We start from the raw sequence: 27,555 nt of genomic DNA, 5'->3' as shown, positions 1-27,555 counted from the left end.
AAAAACGAAAGGACAAAAACTCAAAAGCAAAGAAACAAAAGAAATCACATTCACATTTCATAATGCCAATTTCATCATATTATACTTAATAATATTATATACTTAATAATAATTACTTAATAACTTAAATGTCTTTATAGCCCATTTTCTTTACCTTATCATACATAGTGATACATAGTGCTATATTGATGTTAGTCTGTAACAAAGTGCATGGAAGTTGCTTTAGTGTCTGATCTTTTTTTTTCTCATGAATTCGCTTTAAAATTTTCCAAAATTTCGAAAGGGTTGCGTGAAATACAAGTTGTTATTTTCAATGTTAGTTAGCCTATAGTATAACATTATGTCAAATGTAATTATTTCAACATTTATCTTAAGTTTATGTTTTTATTAAGTTGGCAGCATAGATCAAAACATTCTGGTATAAACATATTGAAAAATAAGTGATAATTACTTTCTTTTTCAAGCCCACAAAAAAGGGAAAAAAACACATGTATCCTATAATCAATATTCAGCTTAAATCCTTCCAACACAAGCTTTACTGGGTACATTCCGTAAAAAATCATGAAGGATACTTCCCGAAGCTAGTTCATTTAAACTGTTCATCACAAATTGTCCATGCCTTTCCCCAGGAGTATCAAATTAGGACAGTTGGTGGTTGTGATTGGTTGTTCGTCGTCACATGATATGCCGTGTGCACTCTAGTTGTGTCTGGTAGTTTTCCTTTTTACGATGTGCGTAAACCTCACGCAAACCTCGTCAGGTTGACACAACTCGACGCAGCAGTCACTCAGTCCTCGTGGGCCAACGGCTGCACGGGTGCTTCACTGATTATTTTTTTTCCGAAATGTAAACATATTTCCAGTCAATATGCGGGGACCTACATTGGCCCTGGAGGGTCAAACTACAGGAAACACATTTCTCTTCGGTTTGGTTGAATTTTGCGTCCATTCAGTCACCACCTGTTTCTCTCATGACGCAAACAAACTCTGCGTCCCCATCGGTCTCTGCTTTCTGTCTGCGCTGTTTTTACTGCTGTCATGCTTTCTGTACGTACTTTTGCATTCGAGTATTTGTCACAGTAATTAAATCAAAAGTTTTTTTAATGATTGCATCTGTGCCATCTCTGCAAGGCTCGTGTATCAGAGGTGCACATTGCGGAGAGAAAATCCGGGAGAAGCCTCCACTTTTCTCTACAGCCTCCTCGGTAACATCTGCAGCACAGTTGGAGCCATTCTGTCTAGTCAGCTGCATATTCAGGTAATACAATCATGTTGTGTGTGTGTGTGTTTTTTAATCTTTTGCATATAATCATAACTTATATCTGCTCTTCCCCTGTAGGTTTTGATGGGGGCTTTTGCTGCCACTATTGATGCTGTCAGTTTTATGTCTTGCTGCTGCCATGTGCTCCTGTGCTGGAACTCAAAGGCAGGTGAGTTTAGAGAAATGCCATATCTAAATCATAATTCAAACCTTATTCACTGTCTGAGAATGTGGCCAAACAAAGAGGAGAAAGGTGGCACATATGTTTTTTGTATCAGCACCCAAAGGGCTGAACCTTTTAGGCAAAACAGACTTATCAGAGACGCTCTACAGATAACCAAACAAATGAATAGAACATGTGTTGCAGCTGTTTTCTATTGCAAAAATCCTCTGTTGTGTTTGTTCTCCCTCAGAAAAGAGATTTAGGATGAAAAGGGGGCGGAGGAGACAGCACCTCCTTGCAGTGTGTGTACTCATGGTGGTTGCAGGGGGTTTTCTTAAGTCCAGGGTGGCTCACCACCCCCCAGACAGGCCTCTCAGTGAGCGGAGACTGCTGCACACCACCCTCCAAGTAAGCACACAACACCACTGTGGCTATGTATAGTCCTTTAATTATATGACTTAGTGAAGCTCCATGGAGAAATACATTTACATTTATGTGAAATGTACTGAGATAATCTGCCAGTGTGTTGAATTTGAATATCTACATCTACACTTCACTTAAACTAATGTGGCGCTCTGTAGTTTTAGATACTAAGTAGACTGCATCTTCAATTTCTGCATTTTGGGTGGATGTTCATGTTCCGTTAAAGTCCTCAACAAGAAAAAAACACTGGCTGAGACTGTTGAGATTCATGGTAATGGTAAAAAGGAGAGAAAACAATCAAAATACAAATAATACACAAATAATTTACTGTTATAATGCTTGTAATATGTTAGTATACCAACATACAGTATGAAATTATGACAATGGAATTAGTAGTATTACTAGTACTAATACTACTTTCACATATATTAACCATTACATTACTTTGAAAGCATATAAGTGTTGTATCTGCCATAACAACTAAAAATGTACTTCTAACAGGGCAACACTGAAATTCTGGGTTACATACTCGGCCTGCTGTCGTTTGTCATCACCTGCACCTCCAGGTTCCCAACACTCTGCAGAGCAGTAAGTGCCAAAAAGTGCATGAGTGTTTTTGTGTCAGAGCCACTAACAGTTGTTAGTATTAAAACTATTTTAAGGGAATCAAACCTAATATCTCCCCTTAGTGCAGAGGACATATGTTGACCCGGGCCTACATGATCTCTGGACTGCTGTGCTCGCTGTCTGGTGCCCTCTATGCTGCTGCCATACTCCTCTACGACACTCAGTTTGAGTTTCTTTTGAGAGTCTTGCCGTGGCTGCTGTCAGCGATATGCTGTGCCACCCTGGACCTTCTTGTATCCTTATATATAGTGCAGCGGGACTGCATCACTCACTCTGTCAGATGCGGGGCTACAATTCGTGACAAAGCTGTTAACCACATTCACCACAGAACCGGAGATGGTCCCTGGTGGTATGTGTAGCACAATATTGACATCTCAGTGTTTGATCTGTGGTAAATAACACAAAGTACAATTTGATATAAATTATATCATATGGATGGATAGATGGCAGGCAGGCAATATGGGAAATTCTTGGGTATCAATGGAAATTGTGTAAAAAAAAGTCTCAACATAAATGTTGCATAGATATTTATTCTGCTAATATTACCATACTTCTAGGAATAGCTTCAACTTTTTGCAGTTTTGGATACTGACAACGATTTGAACAGTGATCTCAGACTGAAGTCTGTCAATAAAGTTATGAAGTGCACTTCTCATAGTATACCACTGGGTGGCAACAACATGTTGACAGCGTGTGTTGCAGGTATCAATAAATGGACGCGAGGTGTCAAATTGCTTTGAAATTATAAATACTGTTCATTATAAATTTAAATTAAACTTATGGTTGCCCACTAAAATAATAAAAAAAATTGCTTTTATAGTGCACCAGATGCATGTTGCTGCAATAAAATGATTAAAGTGAGACCTTATCTTAATAGATGTAACATATTTTGACAAAGCAATGTATGTTATTATTATAGTCAGCATATAATTTTGATATATATATATATAGATAGATAGATATAGATATATAAAGATATATAGATATAAAATAAATTATATAATATCATGGGGACTCTGGTTATTCCCGGACCTACTATAAATGTACTACACTCCTACACTTCACTACTGGAATGTATGTGAATTGTACTTATTTTCAATTAGGTTATATGTGCTGACCTTTAACCCAACCTCTCCAGATTCTTGTCATCCGTTGGTGCAAGAGAGGAAGCAGACGACAGCTTACCAGATTTTCTCCAGACTCAGAGAGCCTTTTAGGTAGCTCAGGCATCCCCACTGAGGATAATGATGTCATGAAGAGACAGAGAAAACAGCAGGTTAAATCAAGTTCAGCGCAAACAAAAGTACATTTTCATATAGTATTTTCCTGACTCATATTTTAGGTCCTATTTTTTTACCCAGGAACACACAGAAATCTTGATGAGATTTCCTGAGTAAATCAAGATCTAATTGTTTTAACATTGACAACATAGGAACTTTACATACTGTGCCGCTTCACTTATTAAATCATCTTGATTTGTGAGCTTAAATCTGCATAAAAGTAAGAGACGTTATACAGGCATTCCTCCACAAGATGTGAGTCCTTGTAAAGTGAATGCCTTTTCAACAATGTCTTGTTTTAGCATTGCAATTTTCAACCTTTTCTTCAAAGATAAAAAATGTCCAGATGATGACAGAGATGGGCAGTTATATGGACATCAGTGTTCAACCTGCAAGGAAAGTAAGTGATGCATCTGTGGTGACACAGGTAGCATTTTTTTCTTCACCTCAATCAGTGGGGATTCTTGCAGTGGAAGTTTTGTTTTACAGATGTGCCTTAAGGAGGTGATGTCCAAGGAGGACATGGCGGACCTGCCCCTCAACAAGACAATGCGAGTGATCCGAGTCAGCAGTTTCTGCTCCTCAGATATGTCCGATGACTCTTCAGTGGTCAGCTCTGATCTAGAGGTGGGTTGGAGCTTTGTTTAGCTGTGTTGGTGAGCACAAGGGCATTTTCTTGCAAACTTAAGTAAACTAACCAGTCAGATCAGCAAACTCTTTGAGACGTAGTGCAAAAGAAACACATTGTAAACTGAAATTTAAATGCAACTACAAACCTAATTAAAGAGCTAGGGAATAGAAAATTAGAACAAGCTAAAATTTACTTAGACAGGTATAACATACAAAAGTAATAGCAGTGTAAGAAATTATAGATGTTTAACTTGATGAAAGGCAGCAGTGAAGAGAAAATAAGTGATAAAATTAAATAATATTTTAACTTAATTTGATTTTAGTCAGCGTTGTCCTGTTAAAATTGTGCAAGAAAAGTCTTAAATTAGCATATATTGTAATTTACTGCATGTTTTGTAGATATTTATTCTGCAATGATTACCATATTTCAGAAATAGCTTTGCCTTTTTGCAGTTGTGCATCCAGAAAACATTTTGAGCAGTGATCTCAGACACAAATTTGTTAATATTTTAAGTTATGAAGTGTGCTTCTCACAGTGTGCCACTAGGTGGTAACAGCAAAATATGAATGTCTGTAACAGAGGGTTTGACTTCTGTTAACTTGTGTTTTATCACCTCATGTGAACTTTTTGGATTACTTGGAGCTTTTGATTTATTGCCTTTTTATATGGGCTTATGTAACAGGTTTTCCCAGCACAACACAGCACAGAAGTTTGAGAGGTGAAAGGCAAGACATTGTTATTGACCTCCTTAAAGGGTTGATATGGCAGTGTCTGTTCTTCTGCCCATCAAGATAAAGTATATCTAGAGCTTTATACCTCCTGTCTCTGTCAGAATAGGTTAGCAGGGTGTCTGCAGGTCCTGACAAAGTCTTAAAATGTTTTAAATTCAATTTTATAAAACACCAGGCCTTAAAGGGTATTATGCTAGTTTTACATTTGAATTTGTGTGGTTTTGATTGACACAAATATTTTGTCTAATGTCATTTGTCCATCTTTAAAATTCTGTTTGTCAAAATGTAGATTAACCTTACTCACTCTAATAACTGTATTCCAACATAAAACCTACTTCTGTTCAGGACTACATATGCACTGTTTATCTTTGTACTTACCTGCTATGCTTGACTAAGAAAATGATGATTTGACCAAAAATCAGTCTTAAATTTGGTGTAAAATAACCTTGAAAAGGTCCTAAAAAAGCATTTAATTTGAGTTTCTGATACCTGTAGACACTCTGATTAGATTAAATGCATCAAAAATTTGTCTAAGAAGTTATAATGAGCAAATGAAAAAACAGCTTTCAGAGGAAGTCATAAGAAGAAGTAAAGGACTGTGCTAGTGCTTTTCACATGTGATTAAGGGGGAAGTTAGTCAGGCTGCAGTCAGAGGTTCTTGTAAGAAGACAACAGCTAGCATACACTTTTAGGATGATGAGTCAAACTCAAGAGTGACCATTGTGTGTGCATGTGGGTTTGTGGTATAAGCGCATAGAGTGAATATTTGTGAGCAGCACGGTTTGCATTTTAACTGGTAATCCAAGTAAAGTGAAACGTGGCTTCATTCTGCAGTGTGCAGTTGTGCCCAGAATTAAATATCGGCTACACTGCAAAAAACAAGTCTAGTTTTAGAGGAAAGTTCACATTTCTATAATTCCCCGTCTTTGAAAAGGCACAGTTTGCAGGCCCAGTGAAATTACAAGCTTCTTCCCTCTGAAGTTCTTGCAGCCACAAGAGAAACTCCCTCACTGCTCTGCTGTGGAGCGCCAAGCTATAGAGGATGTCATTTAATAAAAAACAAAAGGCAAATGGTGTGAGCGCAAACAATTGCAGCTTGATGCCTTTCACCAAACAGGAAAAAGCAAATGACGTGAATGCCCCTAGCACAGTTAGTGGGCTAGAGAAGGATGAGGGCTTTAACAAAGTGTTTTAAGTGTACTATGTGTGGTACAACTTTATTTGGCTGTGTGAAAATTCCCCTTCAACTTAAGGTCCAATATTATTAAACAGTCAGATTCCCATGTGTCTTTTTTACTATAGAGCAGGTAAGTTTGCTGTATGAATACAATGAAGGTGGCAGAACTCTAAATCCACAGAAAAAAGCACTTAGTCCATATTCAGAAACAGTGCCTTTAAACAAGCTGTCAAGACTTCTGAAAAGTTGTAATGTCACAACTATTCTATTTAAAGGTAGAAAGTGCCACTATTACGGTCATTTCCCGCCTGCACTGATGGTGCAGAGACGCCAAGAGCTTAGATGTAGAAGGCCTGGAAATACTGCCCAATCTGAGCAGACTGGGCTTTTACAAAAGTGGGGGCTTAAAGAGACGCGCTGACACGAAACGTTTGAGATATAGGGTGATTACAGGTATATTCAGGAAGTTAATATGAGGAAAATTAAGTATTTTTTTAACATTAAAGCATGTAAACATGTTCTAGTAAAAACCCAAATACAAGTATTAACCTGAAAATAAGCAGAATAATGGACTTTTAATCTAATCTAAACTCTCATTGTAGGTGGAGGACTGTTTTTCCTGAATGCTACAAAAACTTCCAAATATTCAGTGTTTTAGGGGCAGCTCAGATTAGTCCATGAAACCAAATCTGTTCAGCTCTTGCTGCTCTAACTGCTAATCTTTGCTGATCTGAACTGAACAAATCTCCAGTCTGAGGTCTTTATAAACACAGTGACCTCAATAATCAGTTTGCATATCAACAACAGAAGGAAAACAATCATGCTTGATTGGTTTTTGCATGTTGTACTGTCTTGTCCGGTCTTCTCTATATTCCCGTCTTCATCTACCCCCATGTATGTATCGCATTGCTTTTAAGTGTAATGCCTTTTACTCTTGCTAATTTTTTGCACTCACTATTTTTGATATATTTATTGTTCTGCCCTTTGCAGTTGCTAATTTAAAAAAAACAAAAAACAAAAATGAAACTAGGACAGCAGCGGGTAAATTCATAGAGTAGTCCCATCCCCTCTGGCACCTTTTCCACTCGCTGGTTAGAATTAACAGAAGGTGTTTGCTTTGTGATTGAATGGAAAGAAGGTTTCCACTGTGTCTACTGTTTAATCTCTAATACACAGAACGCTAGAGGGGTTAAAGACGGCCCATTTGAAACTGTCACTTTTTATCTGGTTGCAAAACTTTTCCACTACATTCAACCCGGCAGTTACCCAACCGTAAAATGTTTCAAGGCAAGCTGAGGGCAAAAAGGACAAGATCATAGCGCTACAACAATTTTAGTTGCATTTACATACAATGTGAATGAAAATTTAGTCTGCTTTTCATGTCAACACCATAATTGCTGATCATGATAAAACCACACAGCGTTTTAGAGTGTGCACAGAGCAGACAAAGTTCACTGCAGGCAGCAGCTTGAATTATTGTGCCGTGTGTTTCTTGCACATTTCTGCTGAGTGCCGGTTCTTTGCTTGGAATTGTTTTAGATTTGTCTTGTGGCCCAATTGTTCTCCTGTAAAGGATCTTTGATTAAAGACCAGCAATGGGCTGGGTCTGTCTGCTTAGGAAGTACTGCAAAATGGTTGCCTTGTCTATAGGGGGCCAGTGTTACCCTCTGCTATTTTGGGCGATGTTTATAGTCTCTTGTGTAATACCTCTTTCAGGACTCAGCCCTGTGTGTGAGCAGGTCTAAGCCTTTTGCACTCTTCACATTTGGCTGATTCTCTCAAACAACTTGAATGATAAAAAAGTATATCATTTCAGGGTCACTAGCAAATAACCAGAGTTAAATGGGATAAGGGTCACGGTCTCAGAAAAAGTGATAACAAATATTCTTGTGCTCCAGAAATGATTGCTTGATGCAGGTTATTTGTAGCCTGGATGCCATTGAGAGGTTGTGAGTAAACTGCAACCACTATCAGATGTCTTTCAATTGAGCAAAACACCCCAAAACATACTCCTCATTAGGCCTTAAAGGGTAATTTCAATTATTTTGAATCTGGACCCTATTTTCCATTTTTTTGTGTCTAAATGACTGATGGGAACAACAACTCTTGAAATTGGTCCAGTAGTGATAGTGAGTGATAGAGTCCAGTGTTGTGACTGCAGCAAAACTGCCTGCAGTGTAACGTTAATGGGCAATTCATGAATTTACTTCCACTAAAAGTGCTTATTGTTGCCACTGACGGGTCGGTCCAGATTGTTATTATAAATGTCATACAGCATTATAGAAAGGATCCATACATAGATAAAAACAAAATCATGGGAAGATATGGTCCAGATAGAAAAATACAGACTTTACTCTTTCATGTCTTCTTTATAGCTCAGTGATTGTGCTACGGTGATGGTTAATAAGCTTTAAAAGTCCTGGTATGGTGACGCATTGTAAAATATCACATAATCCATGATTATATCTTCACCTGTCCATATTTTCCAGTGGGATTTTGCAGAGGCAAATGCAAGGTGGAGAGACCCAACAGCAAAACAACAGGAGGGGGATGAGCTTCCACCTCAAGAGTGGCCAACAAACCCCAAACCCATTAACATCTGCACCTGTGCCATGATCAGACTTCCAGATAAAACTCTGTCAAGTACCAAAGAGGCTGAGAGCCTCTCCTCTGCAAGCTTGGCAAAATGACAAAGAAATACCATTATCAATTAGTAATTTATTACACGTCTGGTGTATTATTTTGAGGGAAAATAAAAAGTGTTAACACTGACCTGTCATCTGTCTTGTTTACAGTTTAGCTTTCACATCACATCAACATGCCAGTGTTAAAATAGTAAAATAATGGTGAAATAATGCTGGATGCTGCATTCTAGTTGCATTGTGTGCAGCCTTGTCTCTAACTTGTCCGTCAGTGCACAGACAACTACAACTATTGTCAAAACTCCTGACTGCATCCATAAAGCCCTCTGAGATCTGTTAGGAAGGTTTACAGAAAAGACAACCCCTAATAAAACAATATTGTGACCCTGCTGCCTTGCAGGGTTATCAGGTCATATCCTGTATTTTGCTGGTCAACCAGGGTTATCGGGGCTGGACTGGGAAAAACCCCGGTGGACCAGATAAGCGCCAGACTAGACGGCCAGGGCTCCTCTGTCCTCTCCATCATCCTTTGGACCTCTGTCCATCTGCCTGTTGTGGGGCGTCAGTCGATGCTAGAGCAACAGAACAGGGCATTTTTAACTGAAGGGACTTCCTAAAACCTGATAACGGAACAATACACAGATTAGAGCAAATTAATGGAGCACATTTTACTCCTCCCTGTAACATTTCCTCAAGTCTGAGACAAATGGCTGGGAAACAACTAATAAAGTGTAACAAAGCAATCGCTGATAGCGGTAGAAATTAATGTGACTCAACACCCTGTTTGTCATGTAAACATGACATGATAGGTCAGGCTGGGAGATGATTCGGTAATATTGTTTATTGAATACCACCAATATCCTGTTGAGAGATTGTTTTTACGCTACAGTTCTGTCAGTTTCTGATTAAAATTAATTATTAAATCAATGATTTTGAGCAAGCAATTTTTTGCACATATGAAGAATTAATTCTCATTTATTGTGTAACACTTAAAAAATTAGGCATGAGGATGCTCTGGTGTTTCAGTTATCTCACTCTGTGTGGGAGCAGGCGAAGGGTGTGCTTTTGTATCTGCAGAGCTCCAGACCAAGACCTTTTAGTTGTAATATGTAACCATGGAGGACAAGTACGATTTGCAGATATTATTATTGTATGAAGTGAAAAGCTGTTAGTTTGTTTCCTGCTCACAGCCAATGTATCCTCATGTTTAACAGCACCGTTGTAATGGTTTAACTTTCTGCTAACTAAAGCATCAAGCAAAAACACAACGCCCAAGACGAGCTGGGTGCTTAAGGATAAAAGTACTGGTTCAGCTTTAATTACAGCAATACTTAACTTTAACAGAAGCCTGCTTCATTTTCCTTATTATAAAAGAAGTTTATTTGACTATATGGTAACAGAACATTTTAAAACTTTATAATAATAGTGCCTTAGCTTCAATTTAACTGCAATTTATTTGACTTTATGGTACTGTACTTGATTTAACTTTTTTATAACAGTAATTTAAATGTATTGTAATATTTTGATTAACTTAATTATAGCACTTAGCACTTGTTTAACTTATTATTTCAGAGGGTTATTTAATTTAATTGGAACAATAATTTAACTTTATTTTAACAGCACTTTATTAAACTTTATTACAGTACTCTAAATTTATTATAACTGTAATGTAATAACTTGTTGTAACTGAAGTTGATTTAGTATTTTAGTAGATATATGCCTAAAATATTACGAAATGATTTAAAGGCCATATCATCCAGTACTAATATAGATGCTTCTGTAACTGTTTTGTCTTTAATGTGGAATGTGATTAATCGACCCACAATGAAAAGCCATGCTGTGCTTGCTGCTGCGAAGGCCAGTCTCATGTTGCTGATGAATAGAAATATATCCCATGTGTAGTGCAGTGAAGAGGCCTGAAATCTGAGATGGTGAATAAGATCAGTCATTAAACACATAGTGGCTTTTCAGCTGGAGATTATATTTCAAAATACCTTCCCTTTACTTTACTTTTCATTTTTGTAATAGATTTATGTTTGGTTGTTCCGCATGTGAGAACTCAAACCGTTAACCATCTTAGAAATAAACCTAAACCCAAATTTGCTGTTAAAGCTGTATTTCTATATAGACCCTATGAACTAAAACAACATGATGTGTTTGTACTTTGTTAATGATATCTGATGTCATGGTGAATGCTGAGCCAGCATTGCTCCATTTACTGGGCCTCATCTCTGAACCCTTCTGAGACTGGGCCGTAGCAAAACAAACCATGTCCCGCATAAAAAGGTGGAATTCTGTTTGCAGAAGTGATGAAGAGCATGGATTAGCACATCTGAAGCAGCAGTGGGGAACGGGCCTTTCTGTTTTTCTTGGCCCGTGCGTCAGTGATCACTCCACTGCAGAGGACATGCAAGACGCTGGATGATTTAAGCCTGCAGGACATTTTGTTCACCTTGCAGAGGGGGAGGGGGAAAAATGTTCAGGAGTAACACAAAATCCTGAATAGTTGCAAAGTGAAACAGAATGTTGATTAATGAATACCTAATTGTTAATGAATAACTGAGTAAGGGTTATGTGATAATGAGTTGCTTAGCAACTTTGTAACAGAGGTGACTCAGTTTTCTTTGGAAGAATTCTCTAAAGTCTAAAGAAATAACCATAATGATTTTTAACTTGAGCTGTTGAATTTCTTACAGAAAATCTGCATAACAAAGTAGGGACATGGCAATTAAAACCTATAAATACAAGGAGCTTTTGCTTGCATTATGTAAAATATAGTGTTGAGGTGCAATACTAGAGAGTTCATTTTTGAGTAACTAGCACTAGGATGTTCTTAGATGTTTCTGTATTTACTCAATAACCATGACTTAACGTGTCTGTTGGACCCCAGAGCTAAAACTTTATGTTTGGCTCTGTGCTTTGCTTAAGATCCATAAAAACTGCTCAACCTAGAGGCATATAGGTGTAAATTAATTGGGTTAAGGTCATTTGATCAAACACAACTTTTGCTCTTTGCTAATGTCCAGTGGTATACACTATATGAGCACAATAATAACAAAAATAACAAAGGTCTCAAAGGAATAGTTTGGACTTTTTTAAGTGGGGTTGTGTGATATATTTATCCATAGTCACTGTATTACATGCAGGAGATTGCGGCTGTCATGCCCCCACTTTGGAGAAACAGGGATTCCAACATAGAAGCTCAGGAATCTACTGCTGTGGATGGGTCAGCAACAAAACATAGGCTATTTTAGCCAGCTAAAATAAGTCCCAACTAAAAACAAGACAAAATCTAAAATAACTTATGAATATGGCATTTTTCAAATATAATATAATTGTATGACATACAGCATTTTGATTCTTACCTTGGCTTAAGCATGGCATCACACACACACACACACACACACACACACACACACACACACACACACACACACACATTATCTCACATTTCTAGAAAATTAACATTCAATCAACTTAGCTAGAAATATGACATGAATCTGTATTATTATTTTTACTCTATAATGCACATGAGAGAAACTTTCTACATGCACAGTGGTATTTAGAGAAAGATCCATGGCTAAGTTGAATCGAAAAAACATAAGAACAATTGGTAAATTCTATGTAATATCTTGAGGTATATTTCCTAAGCTTGTTATACAGTATTTATCACATATTTTCCATGCTTTTCCTCCACAATATATAATTAAATAAATAAGACCAAAAAATCTAGATTAAAGGACAACAACAGAACTTACTGTATTTCTAATGATCATGATCATCAACATTAACAGGTCAAATCATATTTACTTCAGGGTGATGTGTTTTGTGTTCTTTTGTTATGTAGGGTTTTTTTTTTTTTTTTACAGTTTGCGACTATCTCTAATGTATTTTTATTTAATAATTTATTTTTAATTCTAATTTATTTTATTTGATTGACAAACCGAACATATATAAAACATCAGATAACACAGGTTATTAGAATATCTATCTATCTATGTATCTCTCTCTCTCTCTATATATATGAGAAAGTCGAGTGAAACTGCAGTCTACAAATGATACAGACAAATAAACAGATGAGAACATAAATAGGTAAATAAATAAATAACCAAACAAAACAAAATATATTAAAAAAAAGTGGCATAATTTTCCAAAAGTTGACACTTTTATCATTATTGATTAAGCTTAATTACTAAAGGGGAGCTTTCAGTCGCAGAAGGAAAGATAGATACTAAAATAACAAAATTAATTAAATATTCACGAGCACTATTGTCTGGTGATGTGCGCGCTCTCCACCTTGCGAATCTCCTCCCGTGATGTCACTTCCTGCCATCAGACAGCCAGTTCAGTCCAGTTCGCCGCTGCTGCTGTAGTACTCAGTCTGTCCCACTGAGCTGTCAACGCACAGCAATCTTACACTCTGCCTCTGTTGCGACAACATTTTTCTATTCAACCTAGTCCATTTTTCTCTTCAACGACGTTTTCCTTCAGATAACATCGACTTTAGTCTCACAATGACTCGAAGGTGATCTTCAGAGTGTCCAGGTGGTTCTGGGTGAGTGTGTTTCTCTCAAGTATGTTTCCCTGTATCGCTGTCATCATCACCCATGTGTCAGTTGCTACCTAGCTGCGCTAAAGCTAACGGTGGCTAGCTGATGCGTGTCCGGGAAAAAACGACCAGGGTTGGTTTTTTTTTGGAAACGCCGATTCGCTCTCACATTGACTGAAACTTAAAGTAAGATGAACAGTGGAAGACACACGGACGGTAGTATTAAGCTAGTCATTAAGAGGCGGGCTAACAATGGAGCCAGGCTAACGTTAGCCGGTTAGCAGCGATGTCTTCACGTCTACCCGATGAAGCACTTCCCTGGCCGCCCGGGGCTTGTAGCTATGATTCATTGACAGTAATTCGGCATTTATCGCTATTAAAGGTTATTAAGGATGTCGCTGTCATTATTGTGTGAAAGATAAATACAGACTAAACAACTGAAAACCTATATCCCGTTACAGTGTAGATTAATGACAGTTACACATGACAGCTGTGACAGCAAGATTGTTTCTAAATTGGCTCAAGAGCGAGTTTTCTTTCGTTGGGATTGGTTGCTACCGATTATTTTAGTCACTTTAGATGTAATAAAGGCGGTTATTTTATTAAAATAAATTATATATGTATATATATGTTAATATATATATGTATATATATATTAACTGTTTGGCTGACACACCTCCTTTCTATAAGCTTCGCCATATTCCTCCTAACACCGGTCACTTTGGTCGAGTGGCAGTCCAGGATGTGCTGTACAGGTCAGTGTACTCTTTGGTCTTTTAAGTTTTCCTGTCAAAAACAGATATGAAAAAACAAAACAAATTTTATTCAAGAAAAAGAACATTTCTGCCCCCCCCCCAAACAAAAATGAACCGAATGAATTTTGATTTTATTTTTTAAAATAACTATTGCATTTTGTTTTTGTTTTCATTTCTGTTTCTGAAAGGAAAATTCAAAGACCAAAATGTACACTGAAGTGTACACAAGTCAATATAGTCATCTTGTTCTATTCGATTATAGTCTGGAGAATCTGTACAACCATTCAAAACAGCTGCCAGAGCTTAAGTGAGTGTAGTTATTATACCTTATACAAATTAATGCATAGGCTATAATAACATTGTCATTGTTTGATTGTTTTACAATACTATAGTTCTAGTGTGTAAAATAAAAAGTAAAGGTATTGCAGAAATGGAATACAATATATTAAGTATGTTCTTCTTATGTTCTTCATCTTAAGTGCAAAAGCACCTGATAAAAGAGATGCTGTGTTTCCCTTACCTTAGAATGAGCTGTTTATATCTACATAGAGAGCAGGTCCTCGTTGAATTGATAAATCAAACACGGATTCCAGGTAGGACCGTTCACATTTTTGTGTCAGCTCCCTTCTAGCAGCTCTAGTTACACTGATTGGTTACATGAAACTGCTTCATTCAGTGTTTTGATCAGTTTAAATTACTGGGTCCATTTGATTTGGAGAAGAAGAGACCCCTCCTCTAATTTGGCTCTCGGTAAAAATCTCCTGATCAATGAACACTGAAGGAATTCAAGCCAGGAGAAGTTTTAGCTGGTTGCAGTCTGCAATTCACTGCCAGATGACACCAAATCACCCTAAATATAACACACTTCACCTTTAAACCACAGTTGATGTTATTAGCTGTTTTGACTAGGGATGCACAATAATAACAGCACATCATCAGTATCGGTAGATATTGGCTTTAAATGAAATATTGAATTGGCCAAAATGCTGATTTTTTTTTTGACACAGTGCACATGTACAAAATGTCAAACCCAAATTGAAGTATTTTTCTTATTTTGCACAATGAATTAATATATGCACTGAAAAGCATTTTATTTGATATCTTTATCTTCTGGTGTAAGCTCCTTTAGAAGTTTCTAGGCCTCTTAGAGGATTCCCTCACACTTGGACTTCTTCACACCAATACTGAATTTTTGAGGGTCTTATAGATGTGCTGTATTTCAGTTTGCTTTTTTCCTTACGATGTGTCTTACGTACCTCAGTGCACCCTCAAGTTTCTTTTTTTGTGTTTTGCTGTTAATTGTTGCTTTACAAAGACTTTGTCACATATTTGTTTGGCATATCACTTTGTCTACATGATGTAGATTTCACCAGTTACAGGATTCCCACAGTCATGAAAAAACTGAAAATGTCATGTAATTTCACAAACACATTATCCAGGCCTAAAAAAGTAATAGAATTAGTAAAAATCATTGAAAGTTTTGGAAAAGTCGTGGAATTTAGTTATGTGTGTAATACAATTGCTACAGTAGTTTTCCATGGATAGTGTCCATGTAATGTAATATAATTGTAAGATTATTTTTTTGTAGCTGTTGACGTAATGTTGCTGTGTGTTGCATTTTTTTAACCATCATGTACGTTTCTTTATTTTATCTCCGCATTCCATCTCTCCCTTCATGTATCCCAGCCAGCTGAAATTAGTTTTAAGAAGAGTTTGAATTTGATTGTTTGAAAAACGTCAGCAAGTGGGGCAAAATGAGAAAAGTAATGTCTTTGAAAAGTTCTGGAAAAAGTTTTGAAATTCTGTCCATGAAAATAAGTGGAAACCCTGCAGATAATTGACTAACCAGCAGTCAGGCCTTCTAGACACAGACATATTTAATCTAATCATTGTTTAAATTAAGTGTCCTGATTGAGTTCATGTTTATTTGTATAGCATGGGTACCAATCATAAAGTGCAGCTCAGGACTAATGTATTCATTGTTTACTCACTTTTCTTTTTATATATTAACAGAGACAACTCTGTGCTGCTACAGTGATGCTTAGGACGTCATTAGTTTGTGTGGCTTTAAAGAGAATGTGACCTTTGAGTTGAGAGGAATGATATTCATACATATAGTGCTTTGTTGTTCCTATGAAGAAAAGCTTTGGGTGAGCTGGAACCACTGTCTGAATAAAATAATATAAAATACCTCTTAATTAATTCAGTATCTCTATGATACATTCTTGATCTTCATCACTTGCAGGTGGAAAATAAGACCCTACTTTGAAAACATGATTCAGTAACATTTGTGATACACTCGATGCGTGCATGCACAGCAGTCAGAGAGTTGCCCCACTGTCGAGTCAACTAGTCTTCACATTTCACAATTTGTCTATTAGCAGACCATCCAGTGATTTAAATTTTGTTTAATTTTGTTTTAGTGGTTGTGTTTTTTTTTTTTTTTTTTTTTAAGTCTATAGTGAGAGATTAGCCAAGCTGCGCCAGGTAGCGTAGGCATACTGCCCTCATTAATCTAATCTAAGGTACAAACCAACAGAGATCCGAGCGCAGAAATCATCAATCATCAATCATCGCCAATCACAATGTAGGAATTATTGTTTATGAAAATGGCTGCTGAAAACAAACGTCACTTACATATCTCGCCTGAATATATTCTCAGGTTAGAGGCCACGACATTGAGAGGTGTAATACGGCCTAGGAGAGAAACTTCTCTGAGCTGGAAATAAAAATCGCAGATGTACCAGGACCAGTATAACCAATTGGTTCCATTTGGCAGCCTAAAAAGTTGGAAAAACGCAATCTGGACAACAGATCCACAATGTTGCAGTGGACAATCGAACTCCAGCTGAGGTTTGAATATTTGACTTATACATGCTGGCCTGTAGCCTGCATTTATACATAATATATGCCTGTATAATATGTAAAATTAATAATATTCTAATGTTCAAATATAAGCTTAAAACTGACCCAGGCTGAGGAGCATGTACCCACACACATCAGGTCTGCTTCCTTTTCAGGCATGATAGGTGGCAGAGGAGACACAGATGCACTCCTTGTGTCAGATCCAGACAATGGTAAAACTTTTATTTCCCAGGCGACTAGTATTTAAACAATTGCACTCTTGCAGGGTTTGTTTTTTCAAATGATGTTTTAATGATAAGTGATATAAACATGTTTTGGCTTATCAGTGTTTTAAAACACTAACTGCTAGGGTCAAATCTCACATCCCTTCTGATGAATGCTGAACTTTGCGCGGAAATGACCGTACGCCCAGTTTTCTGTGGCACGTTCATTTTGTAAATGATGGCCAGTGTCTACAATTATGCTTTCGTTTTGATGAAGGACAAGCTTAGAAATTTGGACTGACCAGTGTTTCCTATAGGATTTTTTTCAGCAGCGGGGGCAGGCTCTCCGGGGAGCCGTGGCGGCGTAAACAAATGACGCTTTTTAAAGGCTGAATGTAAAAATAAAAAATAATAACAAAAATTCAACAATAAAATAATAAAAACAATAAATAACAATTTCTTGATGGGGCTGTAATCAGTGGCAAAGTTTGCACCCAGGCTCAGAACAATGGATTTTTCTTGGTTTTTTGTAGAACAGCTCTAAGGCTCTGTTGTATGGAAATTCCCCAAGAGGTGGCCCGTTGATGCTCAGCAGCATACATGCTGCAAGGTGATCCCCCTGCAGCCTGTTTCTCAAGTCAGTCTTCACCTACAAATAGAAACAATAATTTTTTTTTGTCTGTTACTTGTCTTATACGATTACATAAAACATCAACGTTAGATAATTTACACTCACGTCACATTTGATGTGACGTGAGTGTAAATTGTATCAACAGTGTATCAACATAATTTTTTACCTAACCATCATAATTTGAGTCAGTAAAAAGGCTAATGATACCTGACTAGCGCCATCCTCATCAGGTGTCTTTCTCTTCTTTGAAAAATATTTGAACAAGCTCATCTGAAAATGCAGTCAGCAGTTACATCATGGAGTGTATATCGCTTAATGCTATCAGTTATAGTTTACTCACGTTAGGGACACTGAGTTGAGTTGGCACCGGGCCCAATTAACTTAAGCTACGTAACCTTAGCTGGCCATCAATATTTTGCGAATGTTTATTTAACTAATAAAATCTATTCTAAGTTTTCTTAAGCTAATAAGTCTACCTTTTCTCCGGTAAGTTGCACGCTATTTTCAAGCCGACACTCCTCTGACTCTCTGACCTGATGCCTGGATGCCAGTAGCTAATTAACGTCGGCACCAGTTAGTTCTGTTGGGGGGTGGGAGGGGGCGGTGGTATCTACCCCAAAGAGTAGATGCGGAGCAAGATAGTTATCTGCCTCAGCACTCTCGACACCCAACGCAGTGCAGGACTGTGCTGTGATGCGGCGGTGGTGTATTTGCAATTTAAAAAAAAAAAAAAAACGTCATTTGAAGGAGCGGTGGGTAGGATTTAGGAGTGGCGGCCCGCCACTCCTAAATGAGTGTAGAGGAAACACTGCTGACTTGTTACTGTTTCATCAGAATAACATGAGTATCATTGAGGGGCGTAACTAGTTTAGTTCATATTATACATCTGGATTCCTAGAATCGGGGAATCAAACTTGCCCTTTTCACCTTTCAACTTTCCTCTGGCTTGTGAGACAGGTTGAGGTTTTGTCCAGACTGAAGATTTGGAAGCAGTTTAGTCTCAGTTTAAGAAGTGAGGCGCCAAGATTCCACTGGCTTTTGAGCCAGTGCTTCAAGACTTTCACAGGTGAGCTTTAAGACAGCAACCTGTGATGGAAGGCCTGCCAGTGTTGATTCAGAGTGGAGATGAGAAATATCCTGACATGGTAAAAGTCCTGTCAGCAGCCCACTGCTGTTTGGTGTGGGAGCCCCACAGTGGTGTGATAGAGATACAGATCTTTCTAGTGCCGGTCTAGTGGTTTGCCGCCAACAAGACCAGGGGCTCGCATCAGTGGAACTGAGATGAAACACTTCAAATAAAATAGAAACCACTGTGAAATTTAACACACTAACACAAACTTGAGAATAGAGTTGTGCAATTAGATGAATACAGAGGGCATTGCAGATGGGCTGAATTTATCATTGAATTCCAAAATTCGAAATTTCCTTGCTGATTTGAGTCACTGTCCCTAAAAATTTTAGTTTTTTTTTTATTGCCTTATAAATCTGCTTGCAGTCTGCAGCCCTCAGACAAGAATGTCTTGACTGCATCCCTAAACACGAATACTGTTGGTTGTCAGGTGCTATGGGGATATGTATAGAGGACCATCATTCTTAGTTTGTGCGGTGTCCCACACTGTTCTAGCTCCAGGTCACAGCTCACACTTATCAGCACTGAGCTGTTCAGCAAATATGTGACAGAGAGTTTAGGATTCCACCTTTAAATGCAACTCCTGATTTTGATGATCATGAAACAGCTCTAGAAATTTGATGATATTAAAGCAACCATTTTTGAATCTCTTTTACACACCTGGTAAAACTGGTAAAAAAAAAAAAAAAAAAGAGAGATAACAACACCACACTTGACAGCACTTAACCAGCTGGCATTATAATAGTGACGCACCCACACACTTGTTGCATCCTGAGCCCCACAGTGGTTTATTTTGTGGTTGCAGAACTGTATGAGAGGCAGTGTGAAAAAAACAAAAAAACACCTGCTGAAAATCTGACTCCTTGCTCTGTGGATATATGAAACTCTGATGCTGTAAAATATGATAAAGTACTTTTTTGATTTGAAAATTACTTGAAGTGCTAGTTTCACTCATTTTATGTGGTGGGACGAGAACATAATCTGTCTCAGAAGCATATTTGATTGAGGCAGTGAGGACAATGTTTAAAATGTATCTATTTTATATGTTTGTATGATTGTAATGAACTTAATCAGATTTACGTTTTTCATATTGGTTTGCAGTAATAAAGAGCTGACTCTTTCAACTTAATTTTGCTAAGTAAACCTTGAAAAACTCAATAATCTGTTACATACATAAAGAAAAACTATTTCTCACCCAGGGCCATTATTAGGAACCTGACCTGTTCTTCCAAAACCAAGGTTTCATAATGTCACAGTTTCATACAAGAATTGTAGAGGCTTTTGTATCTATGATGTCCTCATTCCTGCACTGTTAGCCTATGAAAACAAATTTGGCAGAGAGGCGTGCCACTAACCTCAAACACGGTGAGGAGTTGTAAAAATGGGTTTCCAGCCTTATATCAGCAAAAGAAGCACCTTAAATGAGCCATGTGGGAGTCTTTTGAATATCTACAAAATGCACAGGGAGTTGTTGTAGAATATAGATATCCAATTTGCAAAACGTGTTGTTGAAATGTAAATGTAAAGGGTTCCAACACGGGAATATGTTCCAGCATCTTCATGGTAATCATTCAGCCCTTTATGCTCAAGTCAAAGTAAAAAAAAAAAAAATAATAATATTAATGTTATTTTGATATTTACTTCTATAATAATACCTCAATCACGATTTGTGAAAACTGTGAAACTGTGACATTGCCTCTGACAATAATTGTGACATTAGAATCTCATATTGTGTCATCCCTAGATTATGTACCAATAAACCAATCAATCAAGTGAAAAACGTGTTTTAATCTCTTGCACAGTGGAATCAGTGGTTTTTCATAGGCTGTCAAGCAGTGCAGCTGTTAATCCAAGAGCATGTGGTCTGACTTAAAACTCTTAACACTTTTGATCTGGAGGATTATTGTTTTTTCCCAGCTCTTTCCCTCCATTTTTTTCCACAAGAGTGGAGCTCACTTACAGACTCCTTATAGTCTCTTTTTTTGTTCTCGTCCTCTCCCTGATCTCATCCATGTTAACTCCCCTTTCCCTCGTCATCGATCGTAGTAGCCTGTAACATCAGCAATTCTTCTCGCTTGGCTGTAACCTAAAGTTTGTGTATGTGGTCTGAAAACACACCCAGCCTGTATCTATGATGCATTTTGAGCTCAGTGCTCTGGGTTATTTGTAAGAGGTGTGGATGTTTGCTGCATATATTGGTGAGTTTGTTCAGGTATTTTACATTTTGTTACGCTTGATCTTAATCTGATGTTTTAAAATGCAAAAAACTCCCTACAGTTACAAGCAATTGTGTGTCTGCTTTTTGCTTTTTCGCCCCACTGCTTTGCAAAACTGGAAGTTATTTTGTGCTTGCTGCCTCACTACGTCAGCTTGGGATGCATGAAATTAAAATAGATGTTATTTGTATTGATTATTTTCTCATTTGGCAAGTTGTTAACGGGATTGTTAGATTAATTATGTTATCAGTGGCGCTGGAGTCTGAGGAAGAGCTTTTGGCTGTTCAGACAGCAGAGGAAGGGCACCTGGTCATAGATTTTTAGTAAGGCCAGTGGTCACAGTGATAAAAGCTTGATTGGCCCATGACGGGGAACAAAGCTTGACTATAATACCCTGTGAGTAGGAGAGGAAGTGATAAAGAAAGCACATTGAGTGCAGAGTATGATGGCAACAAAACACTTTTTCCTCCAAATGCTTCCATGAATTATAGACTTCTGTCATTAGGTCATGGCTCATTGTTCACTTTTTCCTTTCTGTCTGTGTATTGAAGAACAGGACAGAAAGGGAAAGGAGAGTATTTCCAGCTATCCTGGAATTATTTATTTGTATACTTTTGTGTTGCTTAGTTTAAGCTCTTGTGAAATTTATGTTAAGTGTCTGAGCTGCTGCAAAAGGCTCAGACTCACAAGGGATCTTATCTTTGGGCAGATTATATTTAGCAAATGACGATACCGAGACACTTGATTCATCCTCATTGTGCAAGTACCTGACTTGAAGCATTATTTTAGGTTTATTCTGCTGTTAACAAACTGATACATGACGATGAGCTTTTTAAGATTAAATGAGATGGGCTGAAGGCATAATGTGACATTTTGTATCTGCAATCTTTGACTATATGATAATCTCTTAATCATTTTTCAAGCAAAACTGCTCAATATTGTCTTGGCAATGGAGGCCTTTGCTGCTTTTCTTTATCTTATACTTAATATATTGAAGTACGGATTAATTGATGGTGAATTTATGGACTAATTCCAGACACTATGTTTTTGTTGTTGTTTATTTTATTATTGTTATGTATTCCCCCTTTTGTGCAAGTCATTTAGCCCTTCATTACACTATCTTTTAATGAGCACACATTTATGAGTGAAAAAACAAATCTTTTAAATGAAAACATTTTTAAGTAACTATTTAAAGGTCTTTTTAATATATATGCCATAATTGCCTCTTTTTATTGTTATGAGAACAACACATTTCTCCATCAACAACTGCATTTATTCAAATTTCTTGCCAAAAAGTACAATTTTACAAGATCACATGAAAAATATTATGAGAACAGTATAATTTGCCCAGGCCCAATACTCAATTGAAAGAAGAGAGCTTGAACACCTTATAATCTAGCTTTATGCAACGCCCGTCAGCAAGGTAGTTCCAGCCACCGGCAGCCGGTGGCTATCGTTAACTAGCTGCCCTCCTGCCAATGGCAACTTAGATTTGTTGCTGAAAATTAAGCATTATTTGGGAAACAATAGAGTGTGTCCTCTGATGCGTTGATAGTGAATTTACTGTGTCCTTTCATTCTGATGGTGTCCAGGCGAATCTCTCTTTTCTTCTCAAACATGTATTATATTGTCCCCAGGATGACTGGACTCCATTAGTCTTAAGCCCTGCTTTTTAGCCTGCACAAAATTGAGGGGACACAATGGAAAAACATAGGCCCATGGCAATTAACAAGGCAAATATTGGCCAATATTGATGTTCAGCTGATAAATCGGTGCATCCCTATAGATAAAACAAGAAATTTAGAAATGACAACTTAAATTTTTCAGATATATTGATGGATATTGTTTAATTAATCAAAGAAAAGGTTTGTTAGTTGTTGCTCTAAGTCAGCAGTTGCATAAACATTAGCCTTTTGCTAACAAATTAAAAACAGTGAATGAATTGTAGAGTCAGAGAGCCCACAGTACAGTCACATAAATTCGTAATTTATTGTGTCTATAGATAAACACCTCATAATACATGTTCCTTATCATAGCACCAGATCTGTTTTTGGACTCGAATAGCTGTTTATGTTTTTACCTCAGCTGTGGTTTTGATACCTTCAGTGGATCTCACACAGGATCTCCACCTTTCCAGGAACACAGATGATTGTCATGTTTAATCTTGTAGTCTGAAAAAAGATCAACAGCTGCCTCAAGTGTTTTTTTCCCATGCCAGCGTTGCTTATTAATACAATAGCAGACTAATCAAATGAGAGACAACAATGTGGCTTTAGGCAGGGCTGGAGGAATCTATAAATATCTCTGAAGTCATGCTGACTCTTAGAGGCCCTATAAAGGTCCTCTAGAGATTCCAGTAAAAAACAGAGGTTTCTCGTGTCATCCTCATCTTTATTATATCATGGCACTGGTACAGAACAGGAACAGAGTGGATGGGAGTCAGGAGGAATCACCTGACAGTTCCTCCATATATACTGCACCAAATTTCAGCATGAGGGCTTGATCATTTGCTCAAAGCATTGCTTGACATGTTGACACCTACAGTTCTGTGGTTCTCTACCCTCTGTGGGAAACAATTACTGGGAATTAAGCATTAAATGACCAAGGTCAAAGCCAAGCCCCCTGGAACAGCACCAGGCTGTGAAGCTACTGACATAGAGGCCAAACTGTGGCATTAGAGACGTCCGTCACGTGATGCCACGCGGCTCAAAAAGACTTTTTCCCATGGACTTACATTGTAAAAGACTTCTTTTTTTCCACATTATGACTCGTTTATCTATCAGGATTTGAGCCATTCTTTTAGATAACATTTCAAAAGTGGAAGATCTGGATAATTTCTAGGTAGGCAAGATATTAGATTTGTGCCAATATGCAGATATTTTCTGACTCATTTAGTCCCAGTGCCGAAGCCGATAACATTATATGCACGTGTTTTTCCACCTAATTGCAGAGAATATTATGTCTCTACCATTGTGAAATAAACATATTACACCTACTCTGATCATGATGGGTGGCATATGCAGACATAAAACAAAATGCTATTTAAAATGTACTCATTCATTGGGCAAAACAATAAAACTATTGTTTTACTTGTAACCCAGATTACATGTAAAACATGCCATATTTGTTCTTATGTGGCAAATTTTAAAGAAACCTGTAAAACTCATCCCACTTTAACAGGTTTAGATGATACTCTGCCTGTATTCCTTGACATTCTGTCCTAAAATCTGTATCGGTATACAATATTTGTACTCCCCTTTGGGTTATTTCACGATGGCAGCAGTTTTTTGTTGGACTTGTTTACTGAAGACTTAAGGCAGTTCACCCATTCCCTTTCAATGTCTTAGCTTTTGATGTAATTCAGTTTTTGCTTTTGGGGCAACTAAATGAAATCATTGTCAGTTGCTGAGTCTAATCTTGAAAAGAAGGTCCTATCCTGAACATGCTAAGTGCATACAAGTTCATAAATGAATATATGCACAGTAAAACCTTTGCATGTGTTTTTACATGGCCTGGTAAATATTTCTTGCTGCTTGATACACATTAACCATGATTGTTTTCCCCTTTGGATGATATGTTACTGTTTAGTGAAGGTCTCTCTCCCCAGTTTATCAAATTCAAATAAGTGGAAAGACGTAATTTTTAAAAGGCTGTGTTTTTAATGTGCATTGTTTTTCTGTTTTGTTTGTTCCCGTAGGGTTCCAGGTTGGTGTGGTGCGAGAGCAAGCTAACTGCGGGGAGGAGGACCGCCTGGGGCATCGCGTCCCTGGCTCTCAAGGTAGGAGCACAGTAACTGACTAGAAACCTTTGTCTGTTTAATTCTACTAGCAGAAAAGTTGAAGCCCAGAATTTTCTCAAAAGTCTTAAGCTCTACTTTTGGCTTTTTCTGAGCTTTAGTAGGTTACGTGTCTTTTGACCAACATTGTATTGACCTGCTAGTGATGCTGCAAAGTTGCCGGTAATGCTCTATTGTAAAAATGTTCTGCTACTGATTGATGCTGAATTAACTCATGATGACACTAACTCTGCGATGCCTAACCATCCACAAGATGTGCCATGTTGAAAAAAATATTATCACCGGTGGCCACCATTTCCTTATCATCTGTGCATGTACCTTGCGCAAGACGACATCCTGTTTTGTTTACAGCCTCAGTGAATGAAAGGAAAAAGGGAAAAATCTTTTCAGAAAAAAAAATAATAGCATATTTTTCACAATGTTGAACTAATACATTTTTACAGTAGTTTTTCTACATTTCTTTGTATTGGATTACACTGTTAAATTTTCTTTTTGGATTTTGAAAAAGTATTTAATTATTAATACATATCAAAAAATGTTAAGTTGAATATAAATGGTGCATTTGATTCTTTAAAAAAATATTGACAGCCTGATTTGTTTAATTGTGTTGCTTCCCCTTTTTGTCTCTCAGAGTTGAGACGTATCTCATTTTAGTGGTTGATTACTCAGGCTTTTCTCCACAGAGGGTTATAGCTTTCTTTAGGGCAGTGACCTTTTTCAGATACATTTCAACATACATGAGTTTAACCAGAATTAAATAACCATATCAAATCAAACTGGACTTTAATTTGTCCAAAAACACAAATTTTATTGTGAGACCCACTAAGTTTCCCTGGGGAGCCACTCATATGACCACCTGTGCGTCCAGGGGTCTCACTATATTGACATCCTACTGTATTTTGTAGTTTTGTTGTCTTTAGTAGCATGATCACCATTTTTAGCCGCATCATCAAATTCATACAAATTCCACCTTAACAGACAACATACACCCAGACTGTAATTCCCCAGGGGCTGATGGCACTGCAAATATAATGACTAACTATGTGAAATAACTGGTAGCTCCTAGAACATAACATTGATGCTTTATTTATGGTACGGGACTTTCTCTGGATTGTTTTGTTCTAAATCCTGTCATTTATTTTTGTTCTGATGTACACTACAGTTGGATATTATATATATATTTTTTTGGAATTTCTGTTTATGAGTACACATTGAATCTGTTTTGTGACAGTTTCCCATCCCTGCTCTTGCACAAGTTCACCTAAATGAAAGTACAACTTAACTTGTCTCCAACCTGAGTTAACGAGTAACATATTGGAAGTTAAGCCATAAACAGGCTCTGTTTGTCTCAGCCGCCTTGTTTCAACTCTTGTCTGTTTGAAGCCTATAATTATTGGACCCTGTGTGTTTCCTGAGGTTACAACCCTCTGTTATTTGAAAAGATGATTCAACATAACAGACTACGTAACAGTCTTACAGTAACCATATGAGCTTGATAAAAAAATCTTTTTTTGGTGCCATTCTACTTGGTGGGTTATCTGTGCGTCACCATGCCAGGATAGCAATCTTGTGAAAGAGTGTAAGCATGATGCACTTGTGTCGGCATTTCCAGTCATAGCACAGACTGGGGAGGGATTGTTCTTGTTGCACTGCACCCACTGCCTAGCGCCGGCCAGGGGGCTGCTATTGTAAAATACTAGGAAGGGCTTGGTCCTAAGCAAAATATCCCGCTGTATGCCAGAGAAAAAGTCTACCCGGGTGCAGCTGGCAGATAAAATCAGAGTGCGGGGGGTAGTGACACAGGATCAGTGGGTGTTTAGGGTGGTGGGGGCAGTAGCAGTGGTGGCACTATGGGCATCGTGCCCCAACACACCATGCAAGCACTACTCAGCAATAGCTGGGGTCAGAGTGCTCTCTCTCTGTGTTTTGTTTCTGTTTGTGCGTTTAATCTTTCACACTAAAGGCAGTCACTGCACAGAGGAGGGCCTGTGTTTTTCAGTGGAGAATGCAGCCATGCTTTCCTTTACAGTTACATTAGGGACAGGGTGGCTCACTGACATATTTTTTTGTCCAGTTTTGTATCCAAAGTTGAACTAAAGTCAATTCCAAAAGGCTGTTATGCTAACCTGTAAAAGGCAAGAAGATAGAAATCATTAGGAAATTTGGATTTGTAATGTGGGTGGCCTGAGTGGCATTTTGAGGGTGTGAGGGAATTTGAGACTAAGCCTGGACCTCCAAAGCAAGTATGAGAGTATGCAATAGGATGTGACATTATTGTTTACATTTTCCTCAGATTCAGTTGAGTTGTAGCAGCTTGTAGTTGAATGAAAGACTATTATTGAATGATTTTGTGATGTTTAATGTCTGACAGCTGTGCACATTATAAAAACTAATGTTTTTAGTCTGGCTTTTATGTTGTGTCTTACTTTTTTATGTTTTTTTTTTTTTTTACGGTTGTATGGTTTTTACTTATTCTG

The 27,555-nt window shown here is 37.6% G+C and overlaps 2 protein-coding genes across 4 annotated transcripts in view; both read left to right on the top strand.

The window, feature by feature from the left end:
* The first annotated feature begins 684 nt into the window (after positions 1-684).
* On the top strand, positions 685-9,064 carry tmem44 (transmembrane protein 44). Of its 2 annotated transcripts, none has more exons than XM_088077674.1 (10): positions 685-1,046; positions 1,131-1,257; positions 1,339-1,429; positions 1,674-1,831; positions 2,348-2,434; positions 2,536-2,706; positions 3,612-3,749; positions 4,085-4,153; positions 4,243-4,380; positions 8,782-9,064. In XM_088077674.1, the coding sequence occupies exons 1-10, from the start codon at positions 868-870 to the stop codon at positions 8,980-8,982; spliced, it is 1,359 nt and encodes a 452-aa protein (XP_087933800.1). In that variant the 5' UTR covers positions 685-867; the 3' UTR covers positions 8,983-9,064. The 2 variants fall into 2 exon arrangements, with proteins under 2 accessions (XP_087933800.1, XP_042339966.2); XM_042484032.2 differs by having other exon boundaries at positions 687-1,046; positions 3,612-3,776.
* Positions 9,065-13,269: 4,205 nt separating this feature from the next.
* The window catches only part of atp13a3 (ATPase 13A3), a 36,835-nt gene continuing 22,549 nt past the window's right edge, over positions 13,270-27,555 (top strand). The window contains exons 1-2 of one of the 2 annotated variants that reach the window (XM_088077673.1): positions 13,270-13,489; positions 24,980-25,060. The gene's annotated coding sequence lies outside the window, so the exon portion shown is untranslated. The remainder of the gene's footprint in view (positions 13,490-24,979; positions 25,061-27,555) is intronic. The other variant, XM_042516049.2, reaches the window with a different exon arrangement.

Source organism: Plectropomus leopardus, chromosome 5 (genome assembly GCF_026936395.1).
Source record: "Plectropomus leopardus strain MGB_pleo_1.0 chromosome 5, ASM2693639v1, whole genome shotgun sequence".
NCBI classification, from domain to species: domain Eukaryota; kingdom Metazoa; phylum Chordata; class Actinopteri; order Perciformes; family Serranidae; genus Plectropomus; species Plectropomus leopardus.
The sequence above is the reverse complement of the archived record's forward strand: the minus strand, read 5'-3'. Positions and strand labels throughout refer to the sequence as shown.

Excerpts from the sequence above, each read along its gene's own strand:
- tmem44 (XM_042484032.2), top strand. The coding sequence starts at position 868 with ATGCGGGGACCTACATTGGCCCTGGAGGGTCAAACTACAGGAAACACA. Across the intron at positions 1,832-2,347 it reads TGCTGCACACCACCCTCCAA|GGCAACACTGAAATTCTGGG; the intron begins GTAAGCACACAA and ends TACTTCTAACAG. Across the intron at positions 2,707-3,611 it reads GTGCCACCCTGGACCTTCTT|ATTCTTGTCATCCGTTGGTG; the intron begins GTATCCTTATAT and ends CAACCTCTCCAG.